This window comes from Idiotropiscis lumnitzeri, chromosome 1 (assembly GCF_059441095.1).
Source record: "Idiotropiscis lumnitzeri isolate Australia: NSW breed Sydney's pygmy pipehorse chromosome 1, RoL_Ilum_1.0, whole genome shotgun sequence".
NCBI classification, from domain to species: Eukaryota; Metazoa; Chordata; class Actinopteri; order Syngnathiformes; family Syngnathidae; genus Idiotropiscis; species Idiotropiscis lumnitzeri.
Genome location: NC_142391.1, coordinates 19,762,299 through 19,777,507, shown reverse-complemented (window position 1 = coordinate 19,777,507; position 15,209 = coordinate 19,762,299). Strand labels below are relative to the sequence as shown.

Below are 15,209 nucleotides of genomic sequence, written 5' to 3'. Positions count from 1 at the left end.
CATAGTTTGCCCACACCTGATTTAAAAGAACTGTTTCTCACTGTAGCTCCCTAAGTTGTAACCTGTAATCTCAGTAAAAGTCGATCCCATTTCCCGGCGTCTTTGTGAATTCCATTCATTATACGTGATACTGATTAAAACTCTAAAAAACACACTTGGCAATTCTATTCAAATATTTGGGTGACACATTTGTTACTTGCCATTGACATTCTTCGGCCCGCGGCAGGCGGCATCATGAGCGTGTCCCCCTGGAGTGAGCCGAGCTCATCTGATTCTTCTGAGGAATGTAAGGAGGAACTTGTGGAGCGACTGATTGATGACAAACTTTCAGATGGTGGTCTGAACATGAAGCTGGTTTTTCTAGCTTTGGGTGGAAGGATCTCACTCTGCACTGAGTCCCTGCGATCACCCTGAAGGTTATTAGTAGAAGATGGTTGTACGGCGCTATTACACAGAAGAACCTCTAAATGGCTGGTGTCGCCATGTTCTCTCTGATGGGCGTCCTTGTGAGGGCTTCCCTCTGTTTTGGAAAGCACCGTTTCCAAGCCATGATAGTTATCCACTCTTGCTGTGGGCACCTCTGGACTTTGATGAGTTTGGGAAATGACAAAGTTGTGGGTAGTTTGGTGTTGTATTCTGGGTTGGGAGCAGATATAGTTGGTCTGAACGTGTGTCAGATGAGCCATGCTGTTGTTCCTTGGAGCTTCATGGCTGGTTTTGAGTCCGGGGTAATGAGGAGGCGTGACCTCTTCTTCTGGTATCACGTTGAAGCTCTGAGTCAAAGGCCCATTGTAAGGCGCAACGTGGCTCATCACACAATGATGTGACAACGATACCTTCCTCTTGGACTTGAAAATTAAACTGTCATCTTCCATGTATTTGTCACCAGATAGGGCCGTTTTGATTTTCCGGATGCCGAGGTGAGATATTTCCAGAATGTTGAGGAAAAGTGAGACACCAGCAATGGCGATCATGAAAACCATAAAGATGGTCTTCTCTGTCGGCCGAGAGATGTAACAGTCTACACTGTTGGGGCAAGGCATCCTCTCGCATTTATACAACGGGTCAAGTTGGACACCGTAAAGAATGTATTGTCCAAGGATGAAGAACACCTCTACCAGAGAGCGTGCAAGGATATGAATGATGTAGGTTCTCAAGAGGGATCCTCGAAGAGGTGCCTTTTTAACCTTCCGCTGTTCGTCCAGCTTCCTCAGCTCCCTTTCCATTCGTTTATGTTCATCCAATGGCAATTCCGCCTCATCCATCTCCTCCTTCAGCTGTATCCGTTTCCTATGGCGCTCCTTCTCCAGTGCTCGGATGCAGTAAAGGGCATGGCCCATGTAGACCAGTGAGGGAGCAGAGACGAAGATGACCTGCAAGACCCAGAAGCGAATAAGCGAGATGGGGAAGGCACCATCATAGCAGACTGCCTTGCAACCTGGTTGGTCAGTGTTGCAGACAAATTCAGACTGCTCATCATCCCATACATCCTCAGCAGCTGCCCCCAGGATCAGCATGCGGAAAATGAAGAGAATGGTGAGCCAGATCTTGCCCACTATGGTTGAATGTATGTGGACCTCTTCCAGGATGCTGCCCAGTAGGTTCCAGTCACCCATCGTCAGGTTCTCGCGACTTTATTGCCACATGTCTTCAAGCTGAGGAGACAAAGGGTGGAGATCTTGATCAGCCTTTTTACATGTACTCACTAAACTCTAAAAGCCAGTCTTGGTATTTTTGCCCATACCATTTATTTGCAGATATACTTGCAAGGCCATTTTGAAGACGGACATGTCAGGAGACGCGAGCTCTCGTGAGCCGACATCCAATGCCCCGAAGTGCCCAAGTGTGTGTCGGTATATTATTTGTCCAGCTGTGGAGTCATAAATGATGGTATAATGTGGGGTGTTTATTCAAGTCGGACTAAGGGGGAATTCACAAAATTTTCCTTCTCCTCTTTTGCAGGTAAAACTCAATCGGGTTTAATTCTTTTTGCCAGTGAGCTTTGAGTCACTATCTTATTGCATGAATGAATGATCTGTGGCCGCGTGGCTCAGTGGTAGAACGGTTTCCCAACCTCGAGCTTGTGGGTTCGATGGGTGTCTTCAACCTAAAGGTGTGGGGTTATCTAAGCAAGCAGCTGAAGACACGTGATGTTGTTTTTCTATGCAATAAAGCAAATGTGTGATAACTATTTCATAATTATCCTTTCATTTCCTTCCTGTTTATCACACATTTGTACAATTTATTTAACTTAATTAAACTTAATTACCTTTCAGTTTTTTCTCCCCCCCCCCTCTCGAATCTTTGGAATTATTAATTGCTCAAACTTGACAATGCTCAGAAACCCCTTTAAAAAGATATTTAACATCACAATGTTTACTTGACCAAACAATGTTTGTAAACCCGAACATCTGTTTTACCGGGGCCAAATTTATTTACCTGTACCAGCAAAGGATATACCTCTTCCAACCTGGCTGCAGCAGGAGAAATTGTTACAGTTATTAATCGATTAAAAAGAGCCCAAATACATGGATTGCAAAAATATCCACACAAACTTAAGACAGCTGCGAACATAGCAAGAGAAATTAACCCGTGAACGCCAGATTCTGGTACTTGCCAAACATTTTGTCCCACCACTCTTGACCACATGGTTGTGTGACTCCAGAATGCTCCTTCCTCTTTCTGTTTAGGGACAAAAGGCCTGTAATAGCTCTTGTCAGCGACCCATCAGAAGAGGTGTGCTCGATAGGCCACCATGTTGCGCATACACCATTGGTGTCAGCCAGGAGCATAGCTACCGCAATGCGCTTCCGAAAAGCCATCCGATGTAGCTACCAATTGTTCTTTAATGGCCAAAAAGCCCTCTTCAGTACAGTTACCCAGCTTCTAGATGGTGTAGTGGACTCAATTACTTCTTTAAACTTTTTGTTCGGCGTGACCCACTCAGAAATGAACTCCCAACCTGGCAGCAATTTCATCTATCAATTTGAAGCTCCTCTGGGTATCTCAATTGCATCAATATATGCGGGATCCCCATTTTTCCAACAGCAGAGCTATGCAAGGATGCTCTTTGTGGACTACAGCTTGGCATTCAACACAATCATCCAGGACATCCTCGTCGCCAAACTGGACATTCTCGGCCTCCCTGCCCTCACACGCATCTGGATTAAGGACTTTCTGACCAACAGACCCCAGACTGTGTTGCTCGGCCCCTACACGTCCTCCACCCGCACGCTGAGCACCGGTTCCCCTCAAGGATGCGTGCTGAGCCCTCTCCTATACGCCCTCTACACCTACAACTGCAGCCCAGCCCACGGCAACAACACCATCGTCAAGTTTGCTGACGACACGACAGTGGTCGGTCTGATCTCGGAAGGTGACGAGACAGCCTACAGAGAGGAGGTCCAGAGAGTGACGGCTTGGTGCGAGAACAACAGACTGCAACTCAAATTGCAAAAACAAAGGAGATCGTCATCGACTTCAGGAGGAACAAGACGGTGCCGCCCCCCCTCTGCATCGAAGGCGTGTGTGTGGAGAGGGTCCACAAGTTCAAGTTCCTGGGAGTACAGATCTCCGACGACCTTTCTTGGACTCACAACACCACAGCAGTGGTAAAGAAGGTCCGCCAGCGTCTGCACTTCCTGAGAGTCCTCAGGAAATTCTACCTGGACAGGAAGCTGCTGCTGGCCTTCTACCACTCGTCCATCGAGAGCCTGCTGACGTACTGTGTCTCCACCTGGTACGGCGGCTGCACTGAGGCGGACGGAGTGAGGCTCCAGAGGACAGTCAAAACAGCGCAAAGGATTATTGGCTGCCCTCTCCCCTCACTGTCGGACATCTACACCGCCCGGTGCCACAGAAGGGCTCTCAACATCGTCAAAAACAATACCCACCCAAACTCACACCTGTTGTACCTGATGCCCTCTGGCAGGCGCTACAGGTGCATCAAATCAAGGACCAATAGACTGAGAAACAGTTTCTTTCCAAGAGCCATCTCCATTCTAAACTCTCACACACACACACACGACCACCCTTACCTTGCAGAACAGCAACGTGATGTGTTCTTATATAGCCTATTCAGTATTATTTTCCATTGCACTAACTATTCTCTTATTTATCTAATTTATATATTTATCTGAATTATTGTTGTATTGCACCGGAGAGGGGAGCTCTCTAATCCCGTTGCACACTTGAGTACAATGACAATAAAGGGATTTCTGATTCTGATTTCTGATTCTGATTTTCCAACAAGACACTTCGCTCTTAGGTTCCCCCTATTTGTCCCGTAGGAAAGTGCCGCCGTCTCAATCCGTTTTATCGTGGATGAAAGCATAGTAACAGGTAAAAGCAGTGACTCGAATACACAGGCACCAGTAAAGTTTTAAAGCGTATAGCTTATTTGGTGGATTTATTATTTATTGTTTTCCTTTTTAGCTGTCATCACCTCCTCGAAACAAGAAAGACATCAAAACTGAAGTCACATGTCATAACGGTCATGGCCTCATGCGAGTAACACAGCTAGAGTTTTTCAGTTTCATTAGACAAAAACAATTATTGCCTTCCAGTGAAACACCAAAATTTTGTCGTCTGTAGTAAATTTACTCTTTCACTTAATAATGAAAATTTTAGCAGTTGGAGCCTGAACCTTGATCACGGTTTGCGCATCTTCCGCTGTCAGAAGAGCAGAACATACACACATACAGATTTTACCATACGGATGAGCAAAGCTACTATGTGGACATAAATAAAATTTTAAACATGAAATATATCCTTTAGTTGTTACTTCCAAATGAATTCCAATGAGTGTACTTAACATTTTAATCAGTACCCAAACTGACTTTGCACATCTGTACATACTACATATACATTCTTCTGTCTATAAACCTCAGCAAGCACCTGCCTGGCCTCACTATGATGGCCACCAGCGGTGCCTTCAAGGTCAGGTGATGTAAGGAAAATCTTGTTCCACTTAATCATCACCACAGAAGTGGCGTTCTCTCACAGCAAAACATCAATTTCTGATGATAACATGAGAAAAATCAAAGTAGCTATGAAGACAGCAAAACTACAGATATTCGGTTAACAGAACCACCTAAATATCGCCATGTCAGACAGAGACCCCCTAATACGGAAAGGTGTCTTGTGTCAAGCTCCCCTTTCTGTCCACTTTTAAAATCGTTTGAAGATACCCTTTTTATTCTTTAGCTTTCTTTTGGTATCTTCTGTATATGTATATGTGTCTGTGTTTTAGTTTGTTTTCTAATTTCCTGCTAATTTATAATACACGAAATGGAAAGCTCTTTGCGACAGCTCCAGCTTGTTGTGTCGTATTGTAAATGTAAGCTGGGTGATTTGTATATGTGTCATATATGGTTGCTTTCGTTTCGCTCTTCCACTCTTTCCATTTTTTTTTTACTTACGTAATAATCACATGGTTTTGTTTACGTAGTGACTCTACTATTAGTTTGCTAGCGCTACGTCTGACGTCATTTGACATTCAATTCAAGGCGCAAGTCGCACACCAGCATCGATCTGTTAACGGTACGTGACTTTTAATTCCTCCAAAAGTATTATTCTTGTGCGATTCAGACTATTCTAATAAGATATCAACTGATGGGTGCTTCAACCACAGAACGGTCATATCACTCGGTACCCCAATATACGGGAAAAAGTAAACAAGAGGGTACTGGTGAGCTCAATCATTTGTTTGTTTAAGCGTGCTAACAGTAGCCGCTAATTTCTTATTTGGTTGAACGGGACCCGGACGGATATTAAGGGGAGCTAGCACCGATAATGTCGTCCTGAGTTACCGGTAGTTTTGTTTGTTAATACCTACATGATGTTATTTCGGTATTCGTTTTCTTAAAATAGTTTTGAGTTGATTATGTTTAGTATTTATGCCGTTGTTTTATTTCATTTGATTTAGAAGTTGACACCATTGTCCAGAATGTATTTTGTAGCGATTATGAAGTACTGATTTGAAATGAGTGACGAATATATTGCAGATTCTTGAACATTTGATGTACGTTAATTAGATTTAAATTGACAAAAGTTGTCATTTAGATAACATAATTATTATTAATTGGTCCTGTTTCACGCAGACCTGGTTCCATTTATCTACCTCAAAGGGAATTTGGAAATTGACAGCGAACGACCACAGACTTCCTCATGAAGAGCAACAACTACAATAATCCAGCAGTGTGGTAGGAGGCGCTACAGCCAACTTTCCTTCAACATCGGCCACTCAACTACTTCCACGGACATCAATTACATTGATATTAATATATTAATATGGACTATACAACTGTGCAGGACTCTCTATTCGGGATCATGAATGTTTTTTTTCTGTAAACTGTGTGTGTGTGTATATATATATATATATATATATATATATATATATAATCTTCCAAGATAATGTCAGGTAAAATTGCGCTGTACTTGAAACCGGCATGCTCACAAAAAGCATTTTCTGCCTCTGTTGTTGATTCTAACAATGACATTTTCAAATCTATTCCATACATTTTAGGTTGTTTTTTTTTGTGATAGAGGGGTGGAAATTTATGCATAATTTGGAATCCACCCCCTGCAATAATTTGTAAGTCCCGGAAAGGGCACAATTTGCCTTTTCATTTATTTATTTACTTCACAAAGTTATTTTTCTAACCCCCCCTAATAGCCCAGCCCCCCCATGCTCAAACTATGTCCCAAATCTCATATCTGATGCCTGCACAGCTGCAATTTTCTTCCTCTAACTTTATGACCCTGATCAAGCAAAGGCATACTTTTCCTCCTCAAACCAAGGGACAGAGAAAAAAACTACTTAATATCTACCCTGAAACAAGAAGACACTTTCCATGAATGGCTGAAGTCCTCCCTGCTATCCCTTAATTCAATATTAATTTTATCCAATGACGCAATGCATATTTTCTCTTGTCTTCATAACTTTCGACCAAGGCCCACCTCGCGGACCAGTTTATCGCCCACAGTCCTCATGTTTGACACCACCTAAAATTTCATTTCATTATCTTTCAGCCTGCAGCTCTGATAGCACATACTTTATCAATCCTTCTTTTTTTTCCACAATTTCTACGTTTATAACTGTCCTTTCCTTTTGACACACAAATAGATACAGACCAACGTGCACACACCAACGTGCAAACGGGCCCCATTCATGACTCACACAGTTGTCAACACTGAACAACTACAAACAATAATATCATAGCACACATGTGCCTGTCTTATCGATTCCCCTATCTTTTTCAGGGTTCTTCCTTGACTTTTCGAAGATAATTATTTCTTGCAGTACTGCTTTTTTTTGTAAGTATTTAACTACCCCCGTTTATATTTAGTCACGCATTTAAGACATTGGTTTCACTGCAGCCTTCCAGTCCTTACAAGTTAACATCTTTTTCGGATCCTTTTTTTTCGTTCATACTGTTTACTTCCCCCATTTTGATTTAAGTCAACAATTCACCTAGGGTGCTCTACGCCAACTTTACCCTGAACAGGGTGACATTTATCTCCTGTTTGGGGTAATTCTCAAGCTTCTACCACAGAATTCTTGCCTCTGCTTCCCCAACAGTTGTCACGCAAAGGCCTGTTCAAAATGGCAGCCATTAGCTATCAGCCAACCTCCCCTCACACGTTACGCATCCACTCTTCATACCACTAGTTATTTACTTGCTCAAGAATCACACTCGGAACATCAGTGCGTCCACCTGGGGCTCCGTCACCCCCCCCCCTCTCTCTCAGTTTTAACGACTAACTCTGTCAATTACTTGATAGGGACTAGTATTCTCAAGGTTTAACTCAGTTTTATAGACTCACTCTGTCTTCCGCAGTTTTAAAGACTACCCTGTCTCTCACAGTTTTAAGGACTACACTGCCTCTTACACAGTTTTAAAGACTGCTCTGTCTCTTACATGACCGCACACATCCAAACAACTACGCATCCACCACACCTGCCATTCCTAAAAGGTGTGAACTCACCAGAGCCGTCTTCCTCTTTGGCCTCACGTCAACCCTCGGCTCCCAGAAGCAGAGCTGAGGTCCAGTTCTTCCAAAAAAAAAAAAGGATCTTTAAAGTCTTACTGGAAGTCAACTCAGCTCCAGGTATGTTGTGGGTCGACTCGAAGGACCGAGAAAATTTCAGGTTCACCAATTGCACATTTCAGAAACACACCATCAATGAAGAGAAAGACGCTCAAAATTTGTCTGAATCCAATGCTTGGCTCTCTCCCTTCCCTCCCTTTTTTTAATTTCCAGAAGTTCCTGAACATAGATGTCTTCAACCTAAAGGGGGGGGGGGTTATCTAAGCAAGCAGCTGAAGACACGTGAAGTTGTTTTTCTATGTGTGCGCATGTCTTAAAAGATTACTTTATACATGTGATGAAAAATGTGTCAAAGCATTACTCAGCAGAAACATCTCAGTCTCGTAACAATCTTCTAACTTCAAAACATTGCGCTGCCACAAACAGATAAGAGAAGCCATCATTTTGCTATCTTCCTTTAACATTTTCATTGGGGTGATTTTTATGAAGACTAATTATGAAAGCAGAAGCAAGTTTCTTCAATGCAAAGCGAGAACATTTCCCATCGATATTTATTGCAATCTATCAATAGTATTGCTCTAGTTTTGAACTACATGTAATATCCTAGCAATAAAGCAAAGGTATGATAACTATTTCATCATTACTCTTTCAGCATGTCATCAGTAGGTAGATGAGGTAAAAGTATGAAGCGCTTTGAGTACCGAGGGTAGAAAAGCGCTACAAGTGAAAGCCAAAACCATCAAGATACCTCCATGATGTTTCACAATGAGACTTAAATTTGTGATCATGAGCGCAACTCCTCTCTCAGCTTCACTAGCTTGTTTTTCCACCGAGAGACCGTTCTCTGGTTTTCATATTGTTCGCAACTCTAAATATAAAACCCAGTTCCAATGAAGCTGAGACATTGAGTTGAAGCTCAAGAAAACTGATAAACTCATTATTTCATATTTTTTTTTGCAAATATGCACACATGAAACAAATTCCCCAAAAGCGGTGCCAGGCATGTTTCCCACCCTGGTACATCACTTTTCCTTTTAAATAACACTCATTGAGCTCTAAATATATTTGTGGACAGTGCACATGCGTGAAAACTGATGCATCTTGATTTTTGTGCATGTTTGGGAATTTGGCAGCCCACCGTGCAATTCTGGGCATTCCAGCAGGCCGAGGGTGAATTTCTCACAATTTGGTGGCTGAAAGTAGACTCAACTCCAACGCCTGCTGTAAACATGTCTAAATTGTGGAACAGGTGGTGTGACGCAATTTTGGTGAATTTGGTCAAGTTGCAGACAGACACATTTTGAGCTCCGCAGACCTGTGTGGTGGATATCATCCTATTTCATTCATAATTGCGACCACCGCGTGCATGGAACCCTTTGAATCATTGTAAAAATGTATTGAGTGCATCTGTTGCGACCGAGAAGTGCATTCTTGTGTGAAAAAAAGATTAATTTAGTCATTATTCTGTCATATTGGTATTTTCACGCATTCTGTAATTATCTTAGCTTCGTTAGGACCCGAAAGTTTGAAGTTGAAGTGGCTCATGACGGAGGAGGGGACAGAATCGACAAAGGCCGAAAAAAAGACCTATGGAGTGACTGTTGTCAAATGCTACACGAAAACTCCAAATGAACAGAAGAAAAAATTAAAGTTGCTCAATCGAAGAACGGAGATGTCTTTTCAGCGTGCAACACCTCACATCACACTTCTCACAAGAGTTGCAGGGGGGTGCTGGAGCCTATCCCAACAGTTTTCGGGCAGTAGGCGAGATACACCCTGGACAGGTTGCAGACAAACAAACATTCACACTCACAACCACACCTAGGGCCAATTTAGAGTGTTCCATTACCCTGCCATGCATGATGTTGGAATGTGGGAGGAAACCGGAGTACCCAGAGAAAACACACGCAGGCACCGGGAGAACATGCGAACTTCACAGAGGAAGGCCTGAGCCGGCATCAGACCCTATACCGCTAACCAGTCGTCCACCTGCCGTCTCATTAAACACATAATAATAATAATAATTATTATTATTATTATTATCATTATTATTATTATTATTATTATTATTATGCGATTGGCTGGCAACCAGTTCCGGGTGTACCCCGCATACTGCACGAAGATGGCTGGCAGAAGCTCTAGCACGCCCGCGACACGTGTGGGGAGAAGGGGCTCAGATAATGAATGGATGATAGATTATTATTATTATTATTATTATTATTATATTTAAATTCAAGCTACTTAACTACAGCACAGAGATGGGAGGGGTTCGCGCCCAGACACGAACAATTGGGATGGAAAACGGCCTACACGTTCCCACTTGACTGCAGTGATCCATGACAGCCTGGGCCAACTTTACATCACCCACCCATACAGTTCTGCTTGCAGTTCCTCATAAACGTACATTGTGACTGCACATCAAATTTAAAGGGAATACGTGGCGCCGCTTCCGTTGGCCATGAAGCTAGTCAACTGTGTTCACGCCCACAACGGCGCAAACCACCCATGTCTGGCAAAATACCAAAAAAAATCAAACTCCATCCATGTACACAGTAGCTCGCGCTTTGCGTTAGATTTGAACTACGCATAAAATGGATCCCAATAAGCATTTGCGAAATGAGGACACGAAGTGTTGAAGCTTTCCAGATAGAATTCTTTCCCATCCTTGCTTGATGAATTTCAATTGGGTCTTGGTTGTCATATTTTGCGTTTCATAATGCACCACATATCTTAAATGGGAGACAGCCCCCGGACAGCAGGCAGGCCAGTGTAGTGCTTGCAGTCTTTTAATTTGAATCTTTTAATTCGCGTTTCTTGTGCATCATGAGCTTGGGCCCAGAAAAGCGGGTAGTGTTTCTGGGTGTTGTTCTTATACAGTATGGCTTTTGCTTTGTATGGTAGAGTTTTGCATTGTGATTGCAAATGTTGTGATGCACTGAATGATCTCACAATAATTTACTTAATTGTGGGGCCCAATATGGCAATATGCTTTATTCCATGATGCTGTTTTTTAATGATTCTGTTTCAATTTTAATTTCAGGATACTTTTTTTTTCTAATTGGACCTAAAAAAATCTCAATTGAGCACCTGTGGGCAGTGGGGCAGCGTATTGTACAAATTAAATTCAAATTAGCTCAGTATCAATTTAGCTTCCTGCCACAAGTTGACAATAAGGCGCCAGCATGTTATTTTCCTATACGTAGAAGTTGAAATAATAGAAGAAAAGTATTTAATGGGGAAGTCAACACAAAAACATTATTTGCAATAATACACTTTAAACCCAGACTTAATATCTGCTGAGTAATGTGTTGCAAACAAGCGTGTCTCTTTGTTAGCATAGCAAGCTATGCGCTAGCTTGAATGGCATTGATGACGTCTAGCGAGACGATTTTATACAGACCCCTCTGATATAATGAATGACGATTTACACCGTTGAAGTAGTGATCGATATGCTGTGTCACCTTTCCTGTCATGAGACAAAGATTAATTGAGTTGAACGTTGAATCCATGCATGTTGAATGCAGCCAACATGTTTCACCAAACCCGAGACAAAGTTAATTAAAAGAGTTGAGGCGCTTGATGGCATCCTAAATGTCGTATTTCTATCAAGTGGCCATCCCAGAGCTATATAATAAACAAAGCAACGTCTTCCCAAACAGAGCTATTTGAGTCATCTGGTGAAATTCTCTCTAGTTTCAATATCGCAATGTACATTGCAGCCTCCCCAAAAATCGCAATGTCATATTTCCAATATCGTGCGCTCTCTCTCCCTTAGAGATAAGATGAGGTGTTGGCATGTCCCACGTGCAGGAGGCCCCGGGTTTGACCCCCGACACGCTGGAGAGATTATGTCTCCAGGCTGGCCTGGGAATGCCTGGGGAGAGGGAGGTCTAGGCTTCCCTGCTGAAGCTGCTGCCTCTGTGACTCAACTGCAGATATATATTGGATGGATAGATGATGGATATTAAAGGCGTTACAACTTGAGGGAGGACAAAATCAAAGATGGCCCATTTTTCACTAACTAAAACTCTGAAATTGGAAACTGGAATAAGTCATCATTTTCTTTTTTTTTCTATTTATTTTGGAGAACTTGGGAAATAAGTGACGACTTGAAAAATTTCTGCTTTTAATGAGGAATATGGACACGCCCCCCTCCACTCTCACCATGTTCCTGAGAGAGTCACTTCAGGGACCTATTAAAAACTTTCCATTGGAAACCATTGTACTTTCATTGCTTATGATGCCCAAAAATGGTGATCAATTGGCACCAAAATCCATGTGGTAATCCCTTCCTATGACCACGTCGAAATATCAAAAGGATGAACCTCTCTGTGTCTGATTTATATAAGAATGAGGAACTGCGGAAGTGAGCAGAGGTACATAGATTATGCTGTTCGGATGCGGCACACTGCTTCTTTCTTCGCTGATCACAGCATAATGATGAGGATTGGCTGCCGTTTTTTTTCTTCAGGTGACCTAACTTCAACATGCCTACTTATTCTTTGGAACACTTTATTTCCCAACAGCACTTAGAAGCAGTAATCTAGACCTCCGTTATATCTTGGCTAGATTACTGTAATTGACTTTATTTTGGAGTCAGCCAGTCCTCCCTTAAGCACCTCCAACTGGTCCAAAATGCTGCTGATCGTCTTTTAACTGGAGCTCGGAAGACGGATCACAAAACCCCAATCTTGGTCTCTCTTCACTGGCTTCCAGTGCACTTTAGAATTCGTTTTAAGATACTTTGGTTTGTCTTCAAATCTTTTCATGTCCTGGCCCCAGCGTACCTCTCTGAGCTCCTCCACCCCTACGCACCTGCCCGCTGCTTCAGGTCTGTGGAGCACATTCTGCTGGAGGTGCCGAAGACTAAGCGCAGCCTCAGGGTGTAATTGCACCTTTTTATATGAGACTCTCGCCGTTCTGCTGTTCTTCTGGTTTCTATTGTTTATGAGTTTTACTTATTGTTCAAAATCCCCGCTAATTTTTATGACACCATATAGAAAGTGCTTTGTTACAGCTCCGGCTGTTGTGAAATGCGCTATACAAATAAAGTTATATTGTATTATATTGTAAATCCCATCTAGGATAAGGTGAACAATAGTTCTATACCTAGTATCTGTGCGTCACAATTTTGCATGACTTCTGAGCTATCAGAATCAGAATCAGAAATCCCTTCATTGTCATTGTACCCAAGTGTGCAACGAGATTAGAGAGCTCCCCTCTCCAGTGCAATACAACATCAATCAATTAAAATAGTTGACAATATGAAGTCACTTGACCTGGCAACTTGATGGTGTCTCTTCATGTAGAAGGATTTCCTACTCATATGGACCCTATGAGGAAACTGTGATGAGGCCTGCGAAAATAAGTTTGACACCCCTACACGAGAAAGTAGCCCACACTTGGAGAAGAATTGCTCTCGGCTCCACATATCTCTAAAAGAACAGCAGATTGACGCATAAAAACAAACAAAATCTTTTAACCCCAAAAATGATTTGTGTATAAATATAGTATTACTCAATGATAATTAATATTAATGGGAGGAGGCGGAGGGCACGGTAGTCGACTGGTTAGCACGTCCCTCACAGTTCAGAGGTTTGCGGATTTGATCCCGGGCTGCGGCTTTCCTGCGTGAAGTTTGCAAGTTCTCCTCATGCCCGCATGGGATTTCTCCAAGTCCACCGGTTTCCGCCCACATTCTAAAGCCTTGCATTGTAGATTGATTGAACACTGAATTGTTCCGGGGTGTGATTGTGAGCACGGATGGTTGTTTGCCTTTATTCGCCCTGCGATTGGCTGGCAACCGTTTCAGGGTGTGCCCCGCCCACTGCCCAAAGTCAGCTGGGATAGGCTCCAGCAGCCCTGCGGCATGGCTATTTCGTCTTCTTACTCTATTTATTGAATAGGCAAATGTAATAGGACACACCAGGGCAACAAAACACATCTGTCAGTAATAACCCAATATTTTGTTCACATGATAAATGGGTGGGTTGGAACACTTAATGCTGTCTTCTAAATTATGCATCAGTCCCAGATGTTAGTACCGGGATTAAAAAATTCAAATGTTGATCTCTAGTCTGATTTTCATCTCTCGTCACTATTCCAATACTTTTGTCAGGAAGTGAAGATATTTACAGCATGCGCTTCACTGCATCACAATAAATCATAAAAATCAGGTAGCAAATTTTATTATGGAATAAAATAAAAAAACTTTGTACCGATTATCTTCATTTGGGCCGCATGTTTGTTTCTCTATTCAATCTGGCTTTTAAGATACACATTGTCCATGTTTTTTTGTTTTTTTTTAGTGCTTCAAAATCAAGCTCATGAAAAAGTTTGACTGCGAGATTCTCTTCTTGGGCCATCATCTAAGTCTTACGGAAATCAAGTTATTTCCATTTGTCAGTATCTCTGTTTCAGTGTAACAGAACTGTTTGGTTTGTATTTTTGTCAGAACATCACTTTTGTCCAACATTTAAAATGTATATTTATTTAGTATTTGGACCCGGGGAAAAATGTTACATTTAATAATAAACTAAAATACACAATAAAATGAATAGTTGTGAAATCATGTTTATATGTGTGACTTATCAGGAAACAAATTACTCACAAATATATGGGATCCCTTTTTGCTTCTTGCCGTACTTCATGATGATCATTTAAATATCCAAGGAATCCGCTGCGTCTGCCCGGCTACCCCATGGAGGTCAACTTTTGTTGATATCAAGTTATAATCCACAATACTTTGCTCCGCGCTCACTGTGAATGTGTTTGCGATGGCAGGCAGTAGGCTGGGAGTGCTCTCCCGTGTTACGTGTGGCTCGGCTCACAGGATGTGTGCATTGATTGCATCTCGACGGGACAATGTACCCATCCCCCTCCGATCTCACACGCCAGCAGTGCCAACTCCAACCAGTGCCATCAATATCACCCTCTCTGACAGAGAGCTGTGATTGTTTATGCTTCATCTTTCACATGCAGCAGAATCCTCATCTAATGGCCGGAACATTGACAAAGTGGGAAATTAGCAAAATCAAACTGTCCAAGAATCATGATGATGTTCTTCGTATTAGTCATACAACCAGTTACCAAAACAGATTTTTTTAAATTTTTTATTTATTTGTAGAAATTGTGGCAAAGTAGTCAAAATGACACCT

The 15,209-nt window shown here is 42.3% G+C and overlaps 1 protein-coding gene across 3 annotated transcripts; it reads right to left on the bottom strand.

Moving 5' to 3' along the window:
* Positions 1 to 14,856, bottom strand: gja10a (gap junction protein alpha 10 a). 3 transcript variants are annotated; one of them, XM_088318065.1, is made up of 3 exons: positions 14,663 to 14,856; positions 7,990 to 8,056; positions 1 to 1,655 (listed from the first exon to the last, which is right to left on the bottom strand). In XM_088318065.1, exon 3 carries the CDS (start codon positions 1,614 to 1,616, stop codon positions 165 to 167), a length of 1,452 nt encoding a protein of 483 aa, XP_088174191.1. In that variant the 5' UTR covers positions 1,617 to 1,655; positions 7,990 to 8,056; positions 14,663 to 14,856; the 3' UTR covers positions 1 to 164. The 3 variants fall into 3 exon arrangements, with proteins under 3 accessions (XP_088174191.1, XP_088174119.1, XP_088174254.1); XM_088317993.1 differs by lacking the exon at positions 7,990 to 8,056; XM_088318128.1 differs by lacking the exon at positions 14,663 to 14,856 and having other exon boundaries at positions 7,990 to 8,161.
* Between the last annotated feature and the right edge of the window lie 353 nt (positions 14,857 to 15,209).